General features: G+C 43.6%; 1 protein-coding gene across 1 annotated transcript in view; it reads left to right on the forward strand.

Moving 5' to 3' along the window:
- Nucleotides 1-19,746, forward strand: part of LOC134490835 (membrane-associated guanylate kinase, WW and PDZ domain-containing protein 1-like) — a 32,819-nt gene extending 13,073 nt beyond the window's left edge. The window contains exons 5-10 of the mRNA XM_063294148.1: nucleotides 3,501-3,821; nucleotides 9,238-9,387; nucleotides 9,909-9,991; nucleotides 12,513-12,656; nucleotides 14,716-14,854; nucleotides 17,323-19,746. Coding sequence (XP_063150218.1) covers nucleotides 3,501-3,821; nucleotides 9,238-9,387; nucleotides 9,909-9,991; nucleotides 12,513-12,656; nucleotides 14,716-14,854; nucleotides 17,323-17,813 — 1,328 coding nt within the window. The 3' untranslated portion in view covers nucleotides 17,814-19,746. The remainder of the gene's footprint in view (nucleotides 1-3,500; nucleotides 3,822-9,237; nucleotides 9,388-9,908; nucleotides 9,992-12,512; nucleotides 12,657-14,715; nucleotides 14,855-17,322) is intronic.
- Nucleotides 19,747-24,095: the final 4,349 nt, after the last annotated feature.

The raw sequence follows: 24,095 nt of genomic DNA on the forward strand, positions 1-24,095 counted from the left end.
AGCTCTCATTCACACACAATACTCATCAGATCCAGCTTCTGATCAAAAGCTGCCCTATTTTTATTGTAAATGCTTGTATTCTGAATGTGTGTTAGAAAACTGGGGTATAAATGTTGAAAATAGGTAAATAGCTTGCCTGTGACACTCATACCACTTCATTTCACAAGTGAGTTGTAATAAATAGTACTGTACTCCTGGGGTGGAGAAAAAGGTACTCTAAGTGCTGAGAAGATAGGGCAGTACCCCAGCTATAGTACTCTCTTGAGGGAAGATTGTAGAGGGCAATGAAAACTTTTTGTGCAAAAATTGTATCATTTTTTAAAACATGAAATTTCAGATTTTGCAATACTGTGTTTGATTCTTCTCCATGACCTCCTGCTTCCCAATCTATCAGTATTTGAATTTTACAGTCTGACTGTTTTGGAATATGTGTGCATGATTTTTTTCAGCTGTTCAAAGGGGATTGTTTTCATTGCTTAAGCCAGCCTTCCTCAACTCAGAAATTTCGGTAGTTGTACAAGTGGTCCTTGCTTACCAACTGCCTCATGAGCAGCCATTCAAAGTTACGATGGTGCTAAAATAAATAACTTTGCAACCAATCCTCGCATTTGCGACTGTCGCCGTATCCCTCAGTCACTGATGGCCTTTTGTGTACTTCGCAACTGGCTTGCAACAAGCAGAGTTAATACAGAAGGTGGAAATAAAATTGTAAGTCATAGTCACGTGATCTTTTGCTTAGCATCCACGTTGGTTCACTTAACGACCAAAGGGGAAGTAAGGTCATAAGCCCAGTCACGGTCACTTGGTTTTTCACTTAGTGATCACATTGCTTAACAACCAAGTTGCCAGTCCCAGTTGTGGTCAATAAGCAAGGACTACTTGTACTGCATCTGATGGGCACCAGATTAGGAAAGGCTGGTTTAAATAGTGATATTAGTATTGTCATGCGCTGCCTACTACTGAGTAAAACACAGACACTAATTCAGGGAAGATCAGGTTCTGGTTTATTTCAGCATAGTGCATAGCTAGAAAAAGCTGAGAGTGAAGGGAGTACGGGGTTTAAATAGCCCGCGCCGGTCAGCGCCCCCCCCACCTTGGGTTGTGTCATCCCCCCAAGTCCTGTGTGCTTCGTTGCCGGTAGGTGAGGGGTCGCGGGGCCCCTGCTGGTGCCCCGGGCTTCTCTCATAATCGTTTTCTTCCTCTGGCCGGTGATTGCTTTCAGCTGGGCGATATCCTTTGCGTTCCTGCTGACAGCTTCAGGTGTGCCTCGTGATCCGCCCTGTCTTTGTCGCTCTTTCTTCCCCCTTTGTGTTCTCTTGACTGGTTTTTCCGGCCGGGGTCGTTCCCTTCTCCTCGGGGTCTGTGTCTGTTGTTGTGTGTCGCTTTGCTTATCTTTTAATCCCTTACTCTCGTTTCCGTGGTATTGTTATGTGTGCCGTTGAGCTGTGCTCATGACAAGTATACAGTTAACTAAATGCTTTTATATATCAGCACTTAAGTAACGAAAGTATTCAGGTATAATGCCAAACCATGGTTTTCAGCATTTCAAAGTGTAGACTCCACTGATATTCATACTTTTGTTCTCCTTTGAAATCTTTCTATTTCTCTTTCTATTTGGGATTAAAAAGTAAAGTCTCCTTCAAGATGAGCTCAACGTCCGCACAATTCAGGGACATATCCATGTAGTTTTCTTGACAGCAGAATTTGTCTGCCATTTCAGCTATAGCCCTGGTTTCTGTCATGAGTACTGATGGCGAGCAGGAGGGGGCCTCTATCCAGGGGGGAAAACGCATGCGTAGTACTGAGGAGTTGAGCAGCCATTCAAGAGACACAGATCAGACCCGCCTTAACTTTCGGGGTTTATCTGTCTGGGTTTTTCCCACACTTCTTCAGTTTGTTAGGATTCTGTTTTATGTAGCAGTAATAAACACTAGAGACCTACTCCTTGTCTCAGTGTGATTTCTGACTGTTAGGACAGTTTCTCTGGTGGTCTCCCATCCAGCTACTAACCAGATGTAGGTGCTGCTCTGTAAATCTTAGTTCAATATGCTATCTAAATGTGGTTAGAGAACCAGTCTGGTGTAGTGGTTAAGTCACCAGGCTAGAAACCTGGAAGTCATGAATTCTGCTTTGGGCACAAGGCCAGCTAGGTGACCCTGGGCCAGTCACTCTATCTCAGCCCTAGGAAGGAGGCAAGGGCAAATCATTTATAAAAATCTTGCCAAGAAAACTGCAGGGACTAGTTCAAGTGGTCACCAGGAGTCAACACCGACTAGAAGGCAAAAAAAAAAAAAAAGTGGCTAATCAAAACTGTTATAGTGAACTACAGGCTAACAATAATAGTCATTTATCCTAAAATTCTGTTTGAAAACTGACTTTTCTGTATAATAAACAGTGATGTTTAGCTTGCTTCCACAAATCAAAGTTAATAACCATAATTGAACTTGGACAATATAACAAGCTGCAATTTGTCTGAAAGTGGACTGAAAGTTTCTGAACATCTCCTTACAGCTGCCCTAATGGACGTGTAAGCTTCAGGAGAAAATAGGTTCACTTTCATAAGCTTACTCAGCCTGCTGTCAGTGTTAATTGCTACATGTAAAATGCAGCCATGTTACTGCATCCAATTTTGTGTTGTAAACTTACTGTTAATTCTGAGACCTACAGAAAAGATTGCTGGATAATAGAGGCTGATCTGGACTAGTAAATATTCACATAATTTAATTTATTTGATTTAGGCGCTGCCAGAGTCGAAATGACTCCAAGCAGCTCACAACGTAACAAAAAAGTTAAAATATAACAACACAATTCAAAATAAAACCAACCGAACAAATAAGTATATACGTACGCAGAAGACGGCAGCAGTGCTGAAGAGAAGTGGATCCCAGACAGCCCCCAGATGGAACATGCACATTCCATCTTATGCTCTGCTGAAGAAAGGGAGAATATCAGTGATACAAAGCAGATTTTGTCATGGTTTGGGTGATGCAAATTCATTTTCAGCTCTTAATGGAAAAGTCTGTTTCTTTCAGAATGAAAGCTAAGGTTAGTAAACCCTATTTAGAGTGGTGGTTTTCATTTGCAAGGATCTCTCAAATTGATTTATAATTACATTCTCTCACTCACATCAATTATTGACTCAAAGGTAAAACTTTTAATTATTTGCTATGTTTGTGTTCCACCTGAGTCTTCCTTTATCCTCACATTAACCCCATGGTGTAAGTTAGGCTTGCCCATAGTGACTCAGTGAGCTCCATGACTGAGTAGAAATTTGAACCTGAATTGCCACAGTCCCAATCCAGTGATTTAAGCACTAGACCATACTGGCTTTAAGAATCAGAACTGAAACTAGGAGTCCTGAAAACTAGATATGGGTATACCAAGGTTGAGGTGTGGCCAAATGCTTCAATCTCTGCTGAGAATACTAGTTATGTCACCTGGTTCTGCAGTTTGGTGATACCCCTAATAGAATATTCCCTCTGCTCTTCTTCTTCTTACAGGCCATCACTCCCATAGGCATCCTCAGGAAAACTGCTCTTTTAGACAAGAACATTTCTTGCCCAACTCCACTCATAATAAAGGAGGTCCTCAGGATCTTTCTAATCCTTGGGGAGGTCCCCCAGGTGACACTTTGACGGTGACCAGTTTTGTGGGTCCTGAACCTCGGAATGTACTTGTGTGTCCTGCTCGTTGTTCCCAGAGGCTGAGGAGGCCTCAGCCAGCCGGAGGGGCTGGGGAACCCGTAAGTGTGGATGGTCCTAAAGAAGAGCATGGATGTAGCATTGCACGATCAACCAATGGAGTTGCAGCTGGAAGAGCCGGTAAGGAGAATGGAATATATTGGGAATAGTCTGCATCCATTTCCTGCCAAAATTCCAAATGTTGTACTCAGCCATGAGCTTTGAGCAGATTCCAGGTATTTGCAAAACATGCCTTTGTATGCAGTTTGTTGCTGTCACTGATACAACCACTTTAGAAATGAAAACAGATGAGCTGGCCCTTAAAGAAAATCCAAAATACACAATTGCACAATTCTTATATTAGGTGATGATATAAAACAGTGCAAGTTTCTGGGTTATCTGGAACCCCTTAATCAGGACAGGTAATACAAAATGCAAAGAATCGAGGAAGAAAAGGAAGTAGGTCACATGTCATCACATCTAATTTAACCTTGTGAAAACATTGGCTATACACTCAATGTATTTGTCACTAGTAGGTTGCAGGTATCAGATTATATCTGGCACTCTGAGAGAAAGAAGAATGATCTAACACACACACTTTCTGTAAATAAGTGAGAATCCAGATCAATCTCTTTCCTTAAAATATAGGGGGAGGGGCTGCTGGCTCCGTGGAAGACAGAAGCAAAGAGAAATACAACAGCCTTTTATATCCGCAAAGCTGAACTGGTGCATTAGGCAAAAAAGTTGTTGAAGACAAATTAGAGTTTGGAAGGAAGGTAACCTTCAAAACAAAGACTCTCTTCAGGTGGGAAAATAATCTGGTGACAGATTTCACCTTGTTAAATTCTGTATTAAAGTAAAAGAGGGCTCTCGCTTCAGAATTTGGTATGTTATTTATTGTATTTTACTCCCATTGCATGGTTCTGTAGAACCCCCACAACACTGCATACAGCAATCAAAAGTGCCATGTTGTATCTGTCATTTTCAAAATAACACCTTTAAAAAAACCTAAGGCAGCCAATCCTTGTTACATAAAGCATCTCAGCCTGACATCTTTCCGTGTATCTGTACTACAGTTGCTGTTCAGTTTCAGGAGGAATAGCCGTGTTGCTACAAAAACACCAGAGTCATGTGACATCTTAAAGACTGCACATGTATGACTGTAGGATTCAAGCCCATGAAAACATGCAGTAATAAATATGTTAATTTTAAAAGCATCACATGACTTTTTGTGTTTCAGCTGGGGAAATCTATTCTCTTTCTTCACAGAGTGGTAAAATGTGCATTTCTCTAAATTTTGTGTGTGTGCATATTGGGGCCATGGTGGGGAAGCAGAATGAAAAGAATGTTAAGAAGCAATCCAGCATAATAGTGAAATGATGGGGAAACCAATGTAACTTCGTAGACAACCTTCTTGGTCTTCTGGTCCAATAAGCACAGAATGGGAAAGCAAATGCACCTGATTTCTGATCCTTTGAGAAAGCACCTGTCTCTCATGATGTCTTGTGTCTACAGAATTAGAAGCCTTAATTGTAGTTTCTGTGCGAGAGTAAAATAACCAGGCACTTTCCACTTACACACACACACACGCCCGCGCACACAGAGCAGCTTGTTCCTCCTGGTTCTGAACAGGTTAAGCGTCAGCCACTCCATTTCCTCCCCTGAAAGTCCTTGGTTTATCAGGCAAAGGGAGAAATTCCTGAGAGGGGTTCAGAGGAGAACAGAGAGCAAAGCAGGAAAAACAGCTGGGAGAGAGGACCCACTCCCTGTTTTAACTTCCTCCCCGATTGTTTTGTCATCCTTCTCTACCTGAAAATGTTTGAGCAAGTCCAGACCTTCCTACGCCACATCCAGGACTTCAAACGTAAATATCCACTGCCTACCATTTTGTTTGTAGCTGCTTTGGGGAGGGAGAGAGAAAGGGGCGAAAGAGAGGTAATTTGGGGAGGATTTGTTTCTCATTCCCCAGAGGGGGTCCAGCTTACCAAAGCTGAGACTGGAGGGGCAGGGAGAGGATCCAGCTGGGTCTCGTGTAAGTTTCAAGGTAGCTGCATATTATTCAGAAATCCCTGGGGGGTGGGGGGGTGGTTACTATCAGTGTTGAGAATGACAATTATTTTATTAGCATGGAAATCCTTCAATTCAGCATGTTGGGGAGTTGGGGCACACTGAAGATGTCAGGAAGGAAAAGATTTGTTGTAAGATCAGAGGGTGCAGAACTGGTCTATGTGAATAGCAGAAAGAATGCACATCGGAATTTGGGGAATATTGCTGGACAGTTGGTCGAATATCTGTGATAGCAGCAGGTATAAGTTTACCCCACCCCCAACCCCTAAGGTAGGTGCTAAAAAGAAGAAAACCTGGAGCGGATTTTTACCTAAAAACACTGTGAGCTTAGTTCTGATACTGAAAACAAATAAGAATGCAAGTGTTTTAATTCTATGTACCTGATCCCCCCCCCCCGCCCCACACACACACTTCAAGTCCTCTTCAAGAGTTTTATTTTGGGTTTTTAACATCTACGTTTGGCTGGTAGATTCTGAGATTCAACTGAATCAACAAACCAGATTCTGCAGCTACGTCTTCTCATCCTGATGCATGTTGTAGGGGGCAAAGGATAAGGCTGTTTGAGGGACCCACTTGAGGAAGGACAGTGTTCCTGCTGGAGGCTTGGGCCATTTTTTTCCAGGTGAGACTGGATAGGCTTCCAGATGGAAGGCTCTTAAACATTGATCCAAAGAAAGAAAGGTGTTCTGCAACAATTACAATCTTTTCCTCTGAACAGATTTTCTCTGGAAAGAAAAATGATGGAAATGAGGAAAGATGGGAGGCTTTGCAAAAGTTGGACATGGCAATACGGGTCTTTTGTTTAAAAAAACCATGAATGAGCAATAAAAGCCTCATCTGGAACAATCCTTGAGTCTTTTTGGAGCCCGGTGGGCTGCAATTTTTCTTTTTGTCATTTCATCATGAAGCCAACCTTGTTTAATAGGTTGTAGGTTCAATTCAAATGTGTATCTTTTCCCTTTTCTTGCAGTAATGCTTAGGATCATTCTAGACTAATGGGGCACAGGAAGTGCTGCCCAGGTAGCTGCTGTGTGCATGGGAACTTAGCCCAAACAACCTTTGAGGATCTCATTGGTGTTCTGAGGCTACTCTGAGCTAAGGAGAGAGAGTGAATATATACAGATTAAGAGTATCTGCTTGTCAGACAGCACAATTTCAGTGGCAATATGTGATCGTGGAGGTCTCCCATCTAGTGCCCCAGCTAAGTTAAATATTTAGGTTTGGGCAGGTAAACATTGACTTTGAAAAATATGCAGAGAGCTGATTCCCTCATTATATGGCACAAGGAATTACATTTTAGGTATGCTTATTTTCCCTTTCAAGTGTAGCTCTGGTTCTTAATATATTTGGAAGGAAGGTTTCGTAAAAAAAAAAATGTACACAGGCAATAGTGGCAGCCCTGGGGGTGGTTAGCACTCTGAAGTTGCTCACGTAAAATAAGGACTTTTTAACATCTCTGTCTTGGGATATTTTTATTTAAGAGTATTGTTTTATTGTTTTTTTTTTTTTTCTTTTATTGTAAACCACCCGGAGTCGCTCTTTGAGTGAGATGGGCGGTGACTAAATTAGAAATATAAATAAATAAATAAATAAATAAATAAAAAATTAGTCTTTTTCTTGACCATGGAGCACAGGATGTCCGGTAGAGGAGATGTCAGGGCAAAGAATGCTTGTGGAATTGCATCTGAGTCTAGAAACAGGGCAGCATGGGATTAGGCCAGGATCCCAAATAGATGGATTGGGGAACAGCTTGGTCTGTGCAAGCTGATTTAAAGCAAGAAAAATATCTGTACATTTTGATAAGGCACATACACTGACATGTTCCCCTAATTATTCCTTCCTCCCACCCCTGAATCCACCCTTAATTAGAAGGGGACTGAAAAAAAATTTGCAACCTCATAAAAGTGTGCATTACTCCAAGCTACTTCTTGCAAGAAGTAGAAGAGGTGCAGGAGATGTGCTCAGGGTGCCTGGAGCTGAGGTGTAGGCTCATAAGTAATCAGGACCCAGCATGATGCCCCTCAGGGAGAAGCCAAAAAAAAAAATTAACGACTTGTTTACATAAACCAGACCAAATTAGTTAGATAGCACCCCTGGATATTGTGGAAGGCTGCTGAGTGAGAATTAAAGCAATTTAAAGCATACGTACAATTTTGACCTCATTCTTTTCAGCAAGGTTTTTGCAAGAGAACATCTTGGTAGATTGTGCCCTAAGTTAATTAGTATTTGTGTGATGAGGAATTTCCACCTGAGAGATCAGAAACTCCAAAGAAGAGGAAAGAGAAGAAGTGGATGCACCCCTCCTGTCTTTTCCCATCCATAAAAAAAATATGGAAGAGGAAAAGATGGCATGCTTATGCATTGCTAGAAATAGGAGCCCCTTCTCCGAAAGACCCTTGATATCCTGGATCTAGCAAGGCTAGAGGTGGAGCTGCTTATCTGTAAGATGGTTTAGCAGCAGAAGGAAGTGACAGGGACAGGCTTTGTAAGGGGATTCAGGGGAAGGGAGAGAGGGTCCAAAGCTCAATGAAGTTCTTATACTCTGTAATTATCAGGATCCTTCTCAAGAGAAGATGCACAGAATGTAAACAGTGGAACTGTAGCTTGGAGAAGGATACTATAGTGCGGGTATACAGAGGCTTCAGATTATACCTTCTGTGTTCTTTTGGGAGATCTTAAAGGCAAACGGTCCTATTTCGATTCCCCTGGCAAGATCTGAGCTGCTTGTTTCAGAATCTGAAAACACTCTGCATCTCAGATATTTCTTCAGAGAATTTCCTTCCATGCTTCCAGTCTAGCAAACTCAGGTCATACAATTTCATGGAGAAAGATCTCACCAGCTCCTCACTTTGGGAAGATGTCTGTTCTTCTCTGAGATGGGCCAGGACTCTGGATTGTCATCTGATGCAGGGTCACACAGCAGCAGCAGTCCCTCTATACAAATGGGTTAAAAAATAATTGAATTGACTAAAGTGGTATCCCAGGTTTGAAATGGTTGACTGTTTTAAAAAGTTTGGCGGTGCTTTTTTCCATCCTCACTTATTTTTTAATTTTTTAAATTTATTAATCACTTTAAAAGAAAAACAAAAAGCAACCAGGAAGACGAAAGAAGAAAATGAAAAAAGACAAAAATAATTGGTACAGAAATATCTATAAATGGACAAAGGAATTACCAAGATTGTACAGTTAGTGCTTAGTGTATCTTTGATTAGAAATTAATCCTAGAAAACATTAAGTTGTATTTAAGTACATTAAATTGTTTTAACAATGTAAGTAAGAATTTAAATCTCTGGGCTAAGTGCCCAAATCTCCAGTATTTATTGTTTAAAACCACAAAAGAAAAAAACTGCTAAAACATTGTAGATAAATATTAGTTTTTAATTTCCCATTTATTGTGCTCCAACTAATGTGCAATATTTATAGACATTTGAAAAAAAATGTGTGTGTGTTGCCACCCTCACTTACTGATCCATCTGCTGTCTCCTCTCAGCCAGTTCTGTGTTGCCCCATCAGAAAGAGAGCCCATCTCATCAGGAAGACAGTGGTCTCTTAGCCCGGCTGACCCATAGCAATGTTGGGAGTGCCTTCCGGGAGGCAGGGAACCGGGTGCGCATGAAAGTCCGGAATCGCAAGGAGGCGGGTGAGTGTTCTCAGGGACAAATAGAGGGAGAATTGGGTGATGGGGAAAGGGGACCCCAGATGGGGAAGTGGAAGCCAGAGGCCCAAGGAAGGAGGTGGGTTGGTGCTGGTGGACCTGATGGACTGGAGCAGGCTTTCTCAATCTTTGGACCCTGGAGGACCCCTTGAAATATTTTTCAGGCCTCAGGGAACCCCTGCACATTCAGGCTCAAATATAGGCCAGAAGTTACAAAGTCATTTTATTTGTTTCATATGTAGGCCTGTATGTATGCCTTAACGGTGTTCTTAAACTAAAAATAAAGAATGAAACTTAGCTCTTTAATGTCAAGTTGCCTGAGTTTGAAATCATTTTTTTAAATAAATTGTGATCTCCCAGGGAATCCCTAGGGACCTCTCGTGGAACCCTCGGGCTCCACAGAACCCTGGTTGAGAAATCCTGGAGTAAAGAGAAAAGGAAAAATGGGGTAGCAGACAGCACTTTCTCCAAACTGTCCCAAATTGATTCTGTCCATTTGCTTCCAGGAGTTTCCAGTGATTTAAACACTGCTGATATTGATGTGGGGGAATGTCCACGGAGCCCCAGCTCTCACCTTGCTCAGCCTCAGGTACTGAAGGGCTGGGAATGGAGTGCCAGAGCCCAGCATGGTTATGAGGGTGTGGCAAAGGAAGGTTGGCATGTTAAAGTGGCAAAGGGCAGGAGGAAAACAGAAGTTGTAGGAGGAGAGCTGGGTTAGTCTGTGGTGGCCAAAAATCTGGTAACATCTTTTATGACTAAGACATTTTATTATTAAAGGGCGCATTTTCTGACTAAGACATTTTATTAAAGGGCATGAGCTTTTGTGAGCTGCGACTCGCTTCCTCAGTTACTTCATTAGCATTTGCAGAACATCCTTTCTCCAATATAAGTGCTTCCGAGCCTGATGTTTTTAACTTCCCCGCACCTTAGGATGGCATCTGAGGAAGAGAGCTGCAGCTCATGAAAGCTCATGCCCTTTAATAAAATGTCTTAGTCAGAAAAGGTGCTACCAGACTCTTCTGAAATGAGACTGAGTGAGAGGTGCCTGGAAGGGCTCTTCTGCAGGCTGGCTCTACTAGGACTTGCCTCCTTTCCTGCTTTGTGCTGGTCCTGCCCACACTGACCTTTCTACCTCAGGATTAGCTCTCCTTGTGCCACTGGCACACCTCTTCCGCCACGGCCATTAGCTGCCACAAGGTGCCCATCTCCCAGCTGGCCAGGAGATTCAGAACGGCTGACAGGTCATCCTGGAGGGAGATGTGGAGTTGGATGGTGCCTTCAGAAAGAGAATGCCAGAATAAGCGTGGGGAAAACTAGCAGAGTGGTTCAGTCAAGGTGTTGGAGCCGGTGTTCCTCTTGTTGTAGGAAGTAATACTACTACGTTGTAGTTACAAAATTAGAATAGAAGTGAACACAAAGAGGTGCAGGGAGATCTGCAAGAGGGATGTCAAAAAAGTCAAGATGATGGCCACATCCTTGTGACCCAAGCCACACCCCTGTTTTGCATGAACAAGGACAGGTCTTGGGCTGCACAGCCACAGCCACCATCTTGACTTTTTTGACCTCCATGGATGGCCATGGAAAGAGGTCTCAAATGCTGCCCAGTCATCCGTGCAGAGATTTCTGAACATTCAGTAAAGCCTAAGAATCTGTGTGAAGCACAGTAAATGTTTTCTATTAGTTGGGCTAAAAATCTTTAACAACCTGTGTTACACATTTAACACATTCAATTGAGTCTGAGACTCTGTGTAGACACTGGACTTTCTAATTCACTTTGTTCCTAGGAATGGATTACAGATTTAAGTTAGAAATCCAAATATCTGGTTCAGCTTTCCCCAACTTGATTCCCTTCACATGTTTTGGATCCACAGTTCCTGAAAGTTTTGGTATTTCCAGTCCATCTGAAAGCATTAAATTGGGGAAGGCTGAGATAACATATAGACAGACAGACAGACAGACAGACGGCAGGGAGGCTGGCTGGCTGCCGCTGATCAGGCAGCAAGTGGTTAGAAATAGCTCTGCAAACTCTGTAATCAGTCAGGCGCAGTTCATTCCCCTGGATCATGTTTGTGGTCTCTAACTAATTGCAAGGAATGCCTGTCCCTTTATTTGCGGTAGACCAGAATGTGTCTTTCAGGCTCAACCATTTGCTTGTTACGTTGGTTGAATATTGTCTTCCTTTTGCGTTGCATGGGGCAGAAAAGCAAATGGGTGTAATTTAATAAAGGGTATTATGGTTGTTAACCTCAGATCAGATTTTATTCATAGTGAGTGAACTCATGGTAATTTGGGTTCAATCGCAGTCCAGCTCAGATGCCTTAGTACTGTTTCACGTGTGACTTCAACATTAAAGAATGATGATCTAGAATCTTCCAAGGTTGAGGCAGGGTTTTTTTAAATAACTAAACAACAAATTAATAAAATAAATGCACAATCCTATTGTCACAGATGAAATTCTTTTCCATTTTATAGCGTATCAAACACAGTACTTGCCACTAGATTCAGTTCACACAATCCTGCTGGGAATAATTAGATGATGTACAGTACTTGTAAGGTGTGTCCTAGCCCAGTGTTTCTCAGCCTCAGCAACTTTAAACTGTGTAGACTTCAATTCCCAGAATTCCCCAGCCAGGCAATTCTGGGAGTTGAAGTCCACATACCTTAAAGTCGCTGAGGTTGAGATACACTGTCCTAGCCTATTTATAGTACAGTAGTAGCTTTAGAAATGGGATTTATTGTGAAAGATGTACCTCCGTACTGTGCTTGGTAACGCTATAAAACGGAAAAGAATTTTGTCTGTAACAATAGGATTGTGAATTTATTAATTTGTTGTTTATATAAAGAAAAAAATCCTGCCTCAACCTTGGAGGATTCCAGATTGGTGGAGGTGCATTATGAATCCAAGAGCATATATCTCTTGAGTACAGACAAATGCATCATTACCTCTATTGAGTGTTTCTTGTGAATGCACAGATTGCAGGATACCTCCACTGCAGGAGATAGTTTGGCCCCTAAAATATTTTTTTTATTCACATACCTTTTCTGTGGTTGCTGTTGTTAAGGAAAGACATTGGATCTTCTCTGGATTGTGATCTCTCTCTGCTCCACAGGAGGCTGGCCAGTATTCTGTGGAGCTACTACGAGGGCCCAGTGGCTTTGGATTCAGTCTAAGGGGCGGAAGTGAATACAATATGGACATCTATGTCTTAGCTCTTATGGAAGGTGGGCCAGCCCAGCAATGTGGCAAGATTCAGGTATGTGATGTTCTCAGGAAATGGGCACCAATGCAAAGTTGCTGAGGCCAGGCAGATGCGGATTGGTTTCATTCCCTAAATGGGGAACCCTCTGTGTCCCCATGCATGCCCGGGGCATAAATCTGTGCAATTAAGAGCTCTTGTCATCTTGGAGCAGGAAGCTTAAAGATTTGTTGAGGCTTGCAGATGAAAGTGACTTTCTCTCACACACACATCTGAAACTGTAGTTGTTGTACAATCCAGCATTCAAAAGCATAGGTTGGATCAAGCCTAGCAGTCAGCCCTCTAGTCCTACATTACTGTCACTGGGCAAAGCAGCATATGTGCAGTATCTAATTCCAAGTTATTATGCATCAGTCTTCCCAACCTGGTGTCCTCTATTTGTTTTTTTTAAAAAATTCCAGAATCCCCCAGCCAGCCAAGCCATTACAGAGACTTCTGGGAGTTGAAGTCCACACATCTGCAGGGTGCCAGAGTTGGGGAAGGCTGCTATAAATTGTCTTGCATCATGCAAGACAATTCTCTTTTTCTTCCTCCTCCTCCCATTTTGCTTTCCTCCATTTCTTCCAAAGGACACCTTTAACATGACCATCTATTCTGGACATATTCAACCCACCCAGCCCAAACAACCAAGCTCAGAGGCCACCAGGGACTCCACATATTCAACTCATTTACCTGACCTTCAGTTTCTTTGGACCCCACTTTGTCGTCGATGAAGATTCTCAGTCGTCCAGGTGGAATTGTCCGTAGGTTGAGTCATGGCAACTGGGTTTCTTTCTTTTTGGTAGAAACGTTTCGCGGCTTGTCCAAGCAGCTTCTTCAGTCTGGAGAAGTGCTTGGACAAGCAGCGAAAGGTTTCTGCCAGAAAGAAAGAAACCCAGTTGCCATGACTCAACCTACAGACCCCCCTTTGTTCTTCATCAGGATGGAAGAAATCTGCCCGTACGCACGCTGGAACAGTTTAGGGCGTCCATATAGCTCTGCGATTGCACACCAGCATATTTCCCAATTCTCTTCAAACATAAGGAGATATTAAAGATAAGAATTCCTGTCTTTGATGTTGGTTGTGACCCAGAGTTTCCTTTGTGAGGATTATCACTATGACACTGTACAGTCATAAAAAACTTGCAAGTCCTTGAAGCTAATTTGGAGAGAGAGAGAGAGATTTTAAAAACCTTCACTTACCCAGTTCGCTTCTCATTATAACTTCTAACACAAGATTCACCATTCAGGTACAAGAGCTGGCTTTTGTGCCCTTACTAGCAAAGGAAGCAGCTTCAAAAGCAATAGCTTAACCGTCCCTTGCAGTGCTGTCAAATGATTGGTGGCGCTTGATCAGATTCTCTTGTTTTATGACTCCACTGGATAGTCCTCACATATATGGGACACCTATTTAATGGTATAATATGAAGTTCCACCTTAAGAATGGCATTTGCGAGTCAGGTTCCAATCTTATCTCAGCCATACCCAGTTCTAATCTTATCCTATTACTGTTAGGTAATTTTAAGGAAGTTGTTATTCCACAAGTTTCCATCTGAAATACAAGGGTAATATACTTGACTTCCCAACATGTTCTAGAAGAATTTTGGAGCTAACATAAGCAAAACACTTTGAGCTCTCTGTAAATACAGCTGTGGATATTTGATGCACAGAAGAATTTCATATCCAATGCAGAATCTGACACGCTAGGGAAAAAATATACAGGTTGTCCTCCATTAGCGACCACAGTTGGGACTGGCAACTTGGTCGTCAAGCGAAGCAGTCGCTAAGTGAAACCACGACTGTGCTTATGATCTTACTTAGCTTTCCTTTGCTTTACAGACCTGCGAAGGTCATAAATGTAAGGATTGGTCGCAAAGTTATTTTTTCATCACCTTCATAACTTCAAACAGTCGCTAAACAAGGCAGTCACTAAACAAGGACTACCTGTATTTTCTAGCTCTCAACGTTTGTGAATAAAAACTTGAAAATATATGGAAATGCTTTGTGAAAACTCAGCACACACCCCACAACCTGTTTGTGGGGATGGTGGCTTTTTCATGCTAAAACACTGTGATAGGTGAGCGACCAGCTGGTGGAAATCAACGGGGAGTCCACAGCAGGAATGACGCATGCACAGGCAGTGGAACACATCCGCAGTGGTGGGAGCCGAATACGATTGGTGCTGAAGAGGGGCAATGGATTCATTCCTGACTACGGTACGTCCATGCCTCTTCTGCCCCTTCTTCCTTCTTTATAATACAAATCATCTGTTTTGCGCTAAATATCCTGCTGATGCAAAAGAGGAACAAGGCGTAGGTTCCAGTCCATAAGGGTTGACCTACAATGTCCTTTTTTCAACCTGCATTCTTTATTGAATGGCAGGACGTTCTGGTGACGCTTTCCCTAGCTCTAACCAGAGGGAGAAGAGGGCATTAGTCTCTCTGACTCCAGAGAGCAGGTATAATCTAGAGCAAGAGATCATGCAATCAGCATCTCCCCAAAAAGCCTCTTTAGCTGCCTCTTTCCTTTGGAGGGCCTTTGCAGAAGCAGGTTTTGGGTCTTCAATATTCACCCCTCTCTTCTCTTTTTTCTTTCCTGCCCCGTTGCCCTTCGTATGTCCAACCCTCCATGCACTAACCCAACCCACACATGACACTGTCTGATTCCCTCTTCCCACCTAATCTGTGCCAACTTCATCTTAACCTTTCTGGTCTGTGATTGGCGTCATACCACCACCACCACCCCGCCTTCCTGATCTGTGCTGGCCTTGTGATTTTCCTGCCACTTCCTCACCTCCCCAAGTCTCTATCTGTCTCCGCCCCACAGGGCAGCTGCTGGCCAGCCTGGCTCTCTGCGTGACCAACTCCCCCCGGGGGGAGCCCTGCTTCTGCCTCGTGGGACGGGTCGAACATAAATGGTGGGTGCCCAGCCCCCAGTGGGACCAGCTCTTCCACTCAGCCACTCCCCATCTCCTCCTTGCTTTCCCGGGGAATCACATCTGAAATAGCATGTGATAAAGGGAGCTCCCATCTCCTTCTATAGGGGAAGATGATCCTGTTGAAGCCAACCCTCGCTCCCCTGATTCTCCCCCCGTTTAATATCCGTCCTTAGTCTCCCTGATTCCTTTCCCTAGCGTTATCCCAAAGAACTTTATTACAGAGCTTGTGCACTCTACCGTTCTGCATAGCAATAGAAAGGGAGTGGAAGGTGGCATTAGCTGCCTAATTCATACACTTGAGAATGTCAGTTTGAAGACCGATGTGATATTTTTAGAACCGTGGAGTTTATTTGGAAGAACGTGCACTGCAGTCTGTCTAAACTTATTTCCCCCTTTTCAGGGCAGAGCTCTAAAAATACCAGCTTTGTACGTTAGTAACCAAAGCTACGATGCTGATTAGCTAGAATTTATGATGTTACGAAACCATATTTGCCCAGGCTTCTATGCCAAGGTCAATTTTTAGAATAAATTTTCCATTGGTTCTAGTGCTTACCCTCTTTTAAAGCTACTTTCTAGTGATTAGAATCTTGAAGATCAGATTGAAAGTTTAGGGCCAATATTAGATAACATCTTTAAAAGCAGAGGGTAGGATTTGATGGAGCCAGAACAACAGGGCCCTGCATTAAACTGTGATTAATAGAATAAATTAAGCTTTCATAATGCAGAATTTAGATATTTTATACTGTGTCCCACAGCTGCTATTGCTTGTAATTATTCCCTTGTTTTCAAATTTTTCACTGGTTTATTTGGAATTCATTTCCCGTGTATAAGTATGTTATGAAATATAATCATATTTCCTCACACACCCCAAAACTTGCCATGCCCATTAAGAACTTCACTATTTAGAAATCTCTCTGCAACCCGCCTAGAACAAGCATGATCTGACGAGAGATCTGTGTTAGCTCTCCAAGGCGGACATTTGGTAGAACATTATTACAAAACCCTCCTGATATGCTAAGGGTTGGAAGTAATCTGGGATTCTGCCAAGGTGCACAGATCACTCCTCCTTGGGTTCTTTGATGGATTCTCCACCATCATAGTTGAATGAATCTCTTTAAACAGATCAGGGAAATCATTTCCAAAGGTAGAACTCCTGTCCTGACAGAATTAATCCATGGGCTTTCTGGGGAAAGTATTCTAGAGAGCAAAGAGCAGTAAAGTGAGAAAACCAGATGGTCTCTTGGAAGAGCAAAGAGCAGTAAAGTGAGAAAACCAGATGGTCTCTTGGAAGAGCAAAGAGCAGTAAAGTGAGAAAACCAGATGGTCTCTTGGAAGAGCCTAGGAAGCAGCAGATCCTCCTAAGAGATCAGGGGAAGGGCAACTTCTAGCAACATCTTGAGTAGTCTAGACTTCTAAATAGTAGGTATGGTTGCCAACCACTGAATATTTGGGCCTTTTTGTTGGGCCAATAAACTATATTCTTCTAGAAAAGTAACCTGGAGGTACCTAAGAATCTAGCAAAGTCCAGATTTTACCCAGGGTCCACCCTACCAGTAGTTGCCTACCCTGGTTCCACTTTTATCTGGTCTTGACCAGAATGCCACTGCTTATGCAATCTAATGTCAACCACTCCTTAGACACAATTGGCAGTTTGCGATAGGATTTGGTTCTTTTGGCCTGTCCCGCCAGCTCTCTCTTCAAACCAGCTCTCTCTTGTTCTACTCACCGATCTCCTGTTTTTCCTAGATCATGAGTTCAGCCAGAGCTCCACCAAGTTGCAGCAGGTGCTAAAGGCTGAGGACAAAGCTAGGCACCGGCACAGGAGACCAAACCGGTCCACGGTCTCCCAATACCTGGGACAGAACCTCGGCGCTGGAGATGACAGGGAGGCAGCACTCTGCGACATCAGGCAGCAGCTCCCCAAAGCCCACCAGTCTGGCCAGTTGCACCAGACCCCCAGCAAGGCTCAGGGAGAGGAAGAAGAGAAGAGAGAACAGGGTTGGAGACCGCAGAAGCAGGGAACAAGTGGGGAGAGTGAGAGTGACAGCTACAAGCTACTTTCCCCCCGGCCTAGCAGGAAATTGCGGTCAGACTTGGTCCCTGGGCCTTGGCTTGTACCCAGTAAGGAACGACTGTCCCGGGCCCTCTGGGGGGTCTGCATGGGCCAGGGAGAGGAAGAAGTACAGAAGGGCAACCCAGGGAGAGGGAAGGGCATGGAGGTAAAGAGACGGAGTTAAGCCAAGCACCGTTGGGCTCAGTGCAGCCATGTTAAGAACTACACTGTGCCTGGGGTTAATGGCACTGGCCATCTCCATCTGGATTAGGCCATACAATTCTCCCTTCCAGTGTTAGTTTTTGTTCAGGGCCCTCTCCTCCACTCACACTATGCAAAGGCACTTTCCATTCTGCTCTCCCCATCCCATTTCCTCACAACCACACTATGCAATGATAGTTTTCAGAAGCCACTTCCTGCAATTCTCCTGGAATTGGGCAGTGGAATTTTCTGTCCTCTGGCTGCCATGCCCTCTTCCCAAGAACTGTGATGGTGTCACCGTTTCTACAGTCTCCAGCCCTTTGTGGACTGCAGCTTTCTAATGTAGTGCTTTTGAAACGACATTTCTAGGAACCCTGGGCTCCTGAGGCTGGTCAGGTGTTTCTCCAATGAGAAGACTACCATTGGCCAGGCAAGTTACCTGTGGAGCAGCTTATTACTCATCTTGCTCTGCACAAGGTGGATCTTAGAACATCTGCAGAAAGTTCTGCAGCCTACAGAGATTCCAATGTACATTGCAGTGAATTTGCATGGAACTGGCTTAAGAGTCACCCTACCCTACAAACATGCCCCAAACCCACCTATAACTGCCTTCTGGAGGGAAGCTGAATATTGGTCATAGGTGGGTATTTTGCAGGAAGCGTGCAGATTAGTTTTCACTGATTAATCATTTTCTGGTTTCTCAGGAAGCTTCTGGAGCAGCCTTCCCTAAGCTGGTATCTTCCAAGTATATCAGAGCATGAGAATTCCTAATGGGTGGGGAATTCTGGAAGTAGGAACCCTTACACAACTAGCGGGCACCAGTTAGGGAAGGCTGCTCTGGAGCATAGATTAAAAGTCATGGTTCAGTGTCCCTCCCTCACCTCATCTTTCAAGACCATGCAGTAGAGGGGTTGCTGCTGCTGCCACTGCTACCCACCCAGCCACCCACTCCCCATCCAATAGCACAGTCACTCTCTTTCCTGCCATGGTCTACAATCCTCTTTGCCCGTTCTGCTCCACTGGTAACTCAAGCTGAGAACTACATAGGCTGGGGTACCTTCTTCTGCTCAGCCACCCAGAATGCAGTTGTGTTCTCCACTCTGCTAGTGGCAGCCATAGCCAATGGATGAGCAGGAAACCTCCTGTGTGCTAGAACAGACTTGGCGTGCTGGACAGGATTCCTATCATCCTGGGCCCCTCTTGTTCGGTTGCCAGCCACAGGCAGTTCCAGCATGCCTCAGCCACTCACAGGTGCACCATGGCCCTGTTAGTCAATATGGTTTGTTTGGTCTCTGTCCGTTGTGAGTTTCCACGCTGAGAAAGCATAGCAAAGGTGGAGTTGCTCCTGGCAAAGGATTGTGGAAAGAGGAAGTTAGGCAAAGCACCTCTAACATCTCCTGAGCAGGTAGTGCAGTGTCAGAAAAGCAAGGAAAAAGTTTGATCTAAATTACTCGATTGACAGTCCTTTGCTTCTCATCAGGTCTATTGTTTACCACTCAGTTCCTTCCCTGATATAGAAGACTCATCACAGCATACTGGGGAGGTGGGATGTTGGCCAAAGCCTTAGACATACAGGCATAAAACTCTGCCTTGTGCTCGCTCTCTCTCTTAGGATGGGGGAGATATCATGTGCACTGCATGTGGCGTGCAAACATGAGCCAATATGAAATGTGCATGTGTCCGCAGATGCATATGGGTGAACATTTGGCTGGGCTTGTGCTTCGCAAAGTTCAGGAGTCATTCATGGGCACATGCAAATCCATGCTGCTCTGCATGCCAAAGCCATGATGCATCTAAGAACTCAACCCAGTTGCATTCAAGAGGCACACCATGCAAGGTTTCAGAAGCTAGCTATCCTGCAGTACTGCCACCCACATTTCCTGTGCAGAGAAATGCTGGGTTACAAATCTGGATGGCACCCACATCCCTCAACCCCAGTGTCTGACTCTGGTGCATTTATAGAGGTTGGCTGTTTCTGGTAGAAGGCAGAGTCTTCGAAATTCACCCACAGCATCAAGTAATGAACAACATGGGCTTTATTACCCATCCATAGAAGATCCTCTGGAATGAAACATTGAAGTTGGTTCTTCTGCTGGTTGTAGATGCACAACTGACTTGACAGATCAAACAGGGTCAGGGTTTCTGAGTAACTCTGCAGGTGCCTTTTTGGCTTTTTAACTGGAGATGGAGAGACAGGAAGCAGCTTTAGTGCAGTGCAGTTATGGAAAGCAAAGTATTTTTTAAAAAATCTTATAAAAATTATTATACATTAAAAGATTGATTTTTAAAAATGCCTTTGTTGATTTACTTTTCTCCCAGAAGCTATGTATAATTCATTTCTGAGTCTGCAAGCATACTTTAAAGTTTGAAAATCAGTACTTGCTTTTGGTGAACTTGCTAGAGCATGGCCTGGATGAGCCAAGTGGATAAGATGTCCTGCGCAGACAAAAAGAAAATATAATTTCCTGGTGTTCAGTCAACTAATGAGAACAGGCTCATCCATGCTGACACAAATGATCCTGCTGCACGTAGGAATGTGCATCCATGTTAACTACATTTGCAAAAGCCTGGTTTGGTGCACAGATTTCTCCTGGATGATCAGGCTGACTGGGAGTCCTATGCACTATTGCATGAAGCATCCTACCTGGATGTCTACTATGTTAAACCTATAACAAAGTTTGAATTCATTCTATACATTGAGTTAAGCATTTTCCAAGATTCTGCAGTGTCACTGAGCAGAAATATACAGCATCCTGATGCTCCAGTTTTAATGTAAAGAAGTACAGCTGTCTAGCCCTTGAAGCTGTAAAGAAGAGCCTTCGGTTGGCAGAGTGCTAGAAAGCATTTGGCCCTGGAGAGATCAGAAAAGTCACACACCAGGCATTTCTATAAAAACAAATTTATTTACAGAAAGCACAAAAACATATTTACAGGCTTCTGCATTCTCACACGCTCTCAAAGAGCTGCTTACTCTCTACATGCCTAAAGAGAAGGAAAACTGAAACCAAGCTAACTACCCTGGCTTCAGGCTATTAACACCTGAAAAGAAGACAAATTCAACCTCTTAACCCGGCCAAAATGATTAGTTACCATAGTAACCTTAATCTGTAGCAGAAAACAATATACTAACACCTTCATATCTATCATATGGACATGGACAATGGCAAAAGGGCAGTAAGGTACAGGATTTCAAATAGGGATGGGAGCTTCTTCTGCCTGCGCAATTCTTCACCTGTTCTCAGAGAATACAAGAGCAAACTCAATGTATACAAGAGCAAAATGTATTAAGCACACAATCAATACCTACTGTTGCCTGAAGGGCTTCCTTTATACTTGGGCACACACATTCCAAAGTCTTGGCACAAAATTTGGCCAGCGGAATTGTTGGTACAGATGCATCCTGATGATTTGCCCATATCCCTGTAGAGCAGGAGCAAGCCTACCCAGTCAAGACGCTGGAGTGCTGAGATCCCTTTCCTTTAGGAAGAGAGGAGTCGTGTGTGGCCCCACAGCTTTGGAGTCTGACCTTTAGCTCACGGTCAGCCCAGCTGCAAGGTTTAAAAATCAAAGTGGGCTATGCAACTTATGTATATACATATAGGGCTAGCCCGGTTTCTTCTTTCCTTTGCTGCCCTATACGAATAAAGAGTTTCCTTCCCCTGTGAGTAATTGTGCATGTGCAATTACATGCTCAACATTCAATGGCTGAGAGTCAACAGAGACCTTTTCTTCCCAGTCTCATGGAAAACACTTGTGAGTTCTTGGCATCCTCCCCTTTTACCGCAGAACCAGTGCCTTGGAGTCCATGGGGGAATGAAGGCTCTGGGTGTTTATTCACTGGAATAGAAGAAGAGTTAGCCAAGGGGAAAAGCAGCTAATTTACCTCCATGCACCTCTCAAAATAGAAACAACATTTCTCCAGGATGTTTGCTTAACTAAGTTACTCATAAAAATGTGGAAGCCTGAGCGTTGCTTCATATGCTTCAGTGGGTGGACCTTCCAGAATGAAATCAACATGTGAGCTGCTAGTCAGCATGCAACCACAATTTCCAGAGAAGGCACACTTTGGAAGGTTCTTCCCAGAGTCTAAAGTGATTCCACTGATTGAGTTTTGAAATAACCTATTACTTTATAGCAGCTTTGCCCAAACTGCTGTCCTTTAGATGTAATGGAACACAAGCTTCATCTTGCTTGACCAGCAGCTGGTACATTTGACCAACAGTAAATCTTCTTATAGCAGCCTGCTATTTCAAGACCCAACCCTGAGAACATCCCGGCTGGATTTGTTAAGGGAAAAGTCTTTAGCCCGCCACATCACAGACTGGTTCATCCAGCACAGGTTTACATAGGGGAGTAATGTGTAAGTTTCAGGAAACAACATGATCCAAGCCAAGAGGATGTCTGAAAGACAGCTAAAGGGAGCATCACCTCCAGGCTTTTTGGTGCAGGGCTGATGTGGATTCTTGAGGGATACAGTTCTATTACCTTCATTATTATGGCTTGCCCTTTTAAGCAGGCAGTAGAGTAGTCCAGACAAGAAGCATAACAATGAATACTGTACTAGCTCTATTTTTTTTGGTAAGGCTACTTTAATGGAATCTTGCAAGACTGAAAGTATTTCTCCCCTCCTTTCCTTTCACTTTCTGGAAAACTAGGGAAGGTCCCTTCTGAAATGCTTCCCATGCTCTTTTCCTTCTGTGGACCGAGATACATTTTGCATGATGGTTGTCTAGGCTGCAGCTCTTCCTCCTCACTCCCGAGGTCATTCCCATAGACTGTCACACCTAGGCCCTCCTTAACACTGGGGTGCAGGGCCACAACTAGGGTCTGGGTCACCTGGGGCAAACATGGATTCCACGCCCATTTTGGCGCCCCACCAGCACAGCGCCTGGGCACATGCCCCAATTGCCCCCCCCCCCCAGTTGTGGCCCTGCTGGGGTGGGGGTACTATCTGGAAGTCTCGAGGCTGAAAGTTAAACTGGGGAGTTGAAAAGCACCCCAGAAGTTGATGGTCAAGAGAACTGCATGAACTTCCAAGAATTGAACTGAAGTTGAAAGAGACTTTACCTTATACTCTAAATGACAAAACAGCATTCCAGATTAAACACTGTTGCTTGCACTTCAAGTAATCCTCTCCAAACATGGTGAAAATGTATCTATTTTTAAGAAGGATACATGATTGAATTAATTTTTTTTAATCCATTCAATCGTGTTTGATTCTCAGAGACTGCCTGGACAAGTCCCTGCAGTTTTCTTGGCAAGATTTCCGAAGTGCTTTGCCCTTGCTTGCTTCCTAGGACTGAGAGAAAGTGACTGGCCCAAGGTCCAGCTGGCTTTGTGCCTAAGGCAGGACTAGAACTCACAGTCTCCCAGCTTCTATCCTAATGCCTTAACCACTGCACCAAACTGGCTCTCTGAATTAATTTAATTAGCAGCTTTTAACTAGTTCAAGTATCAATACATTAATCTGTGGAGGTTGCACTTAACTGGTGAAGGCATATAGTATGAGTTAATTAGCGAGGCAAGGGTTATGATCCCCTTGATTATTATAGCTTCTTTTTGTCACATGGCTCTACAGCACTGTGGCCTAGCAATCCAAAATATATTAGTCTTACGGAGTTGAACAGATTCTGATCCAGTCAAAACGTGACCAACTCGGCTAAAACGGGCTTTGGAATTTTAAAGTTCAGTATGTTGGTGGGATACAGCCATTTTTGCCACACGCTACATAAATCAGGTTGCCATGTTAAGTGATAATATGGCTTTCCCCTTACTCCTTTCCAGGCTAAATTAACATAGCTATTTTGTTTGGGAACTCAGGTTTAAGGCCAAAAATGGGCATGGAAGTTAGGTCATTTTGAGCCTGCTGTGAACTACAAAGCAAAACGGGACAGGATATAATCGGAACATAGTATAGTGAAAAAGATATAAAGGCACCTTTTCTATCTATTGATAGATGGCAACCAAAAAAGAAGTTAAAACGAAAATAGGGGAAATCCCAGGTTGGACTCATGCTTGCATTCCAACCACCAAATATTATTTCACTGTTCTTAAAAAGAAAAGCTCTGTTTCTCCTAGTGCCCAGTTGATCCCACCAGTGCTATTCTCTAATGCAGTGTTCTCAACCTTGGCAACTTTAAGATCTGTGGCTCTTTAAGCTATGCTGGCTGGGGAATTCTGGAAGTTGAAGTCCACACATCTTAAAAGTTGCCAGTGTTGAGAAATGCTGCTCCAATGGCTGGGCTGGGGGTCTCAACCTCCTCTC

This window comes from Candoia aspera, chromosome 2 (assembly GCF_035149785.1).
Source record: "Candoia aspera isolate rCanAsp1 chromosome 2, rCanAsp1.hap2, whole genome shotgun sequence".
Classification (NCBI taxonomy): Eukaryota; Metazoa; Chordata; class Lepidosauria; order Squamata; family Boidae; genus Candoia; species Candoia aspera.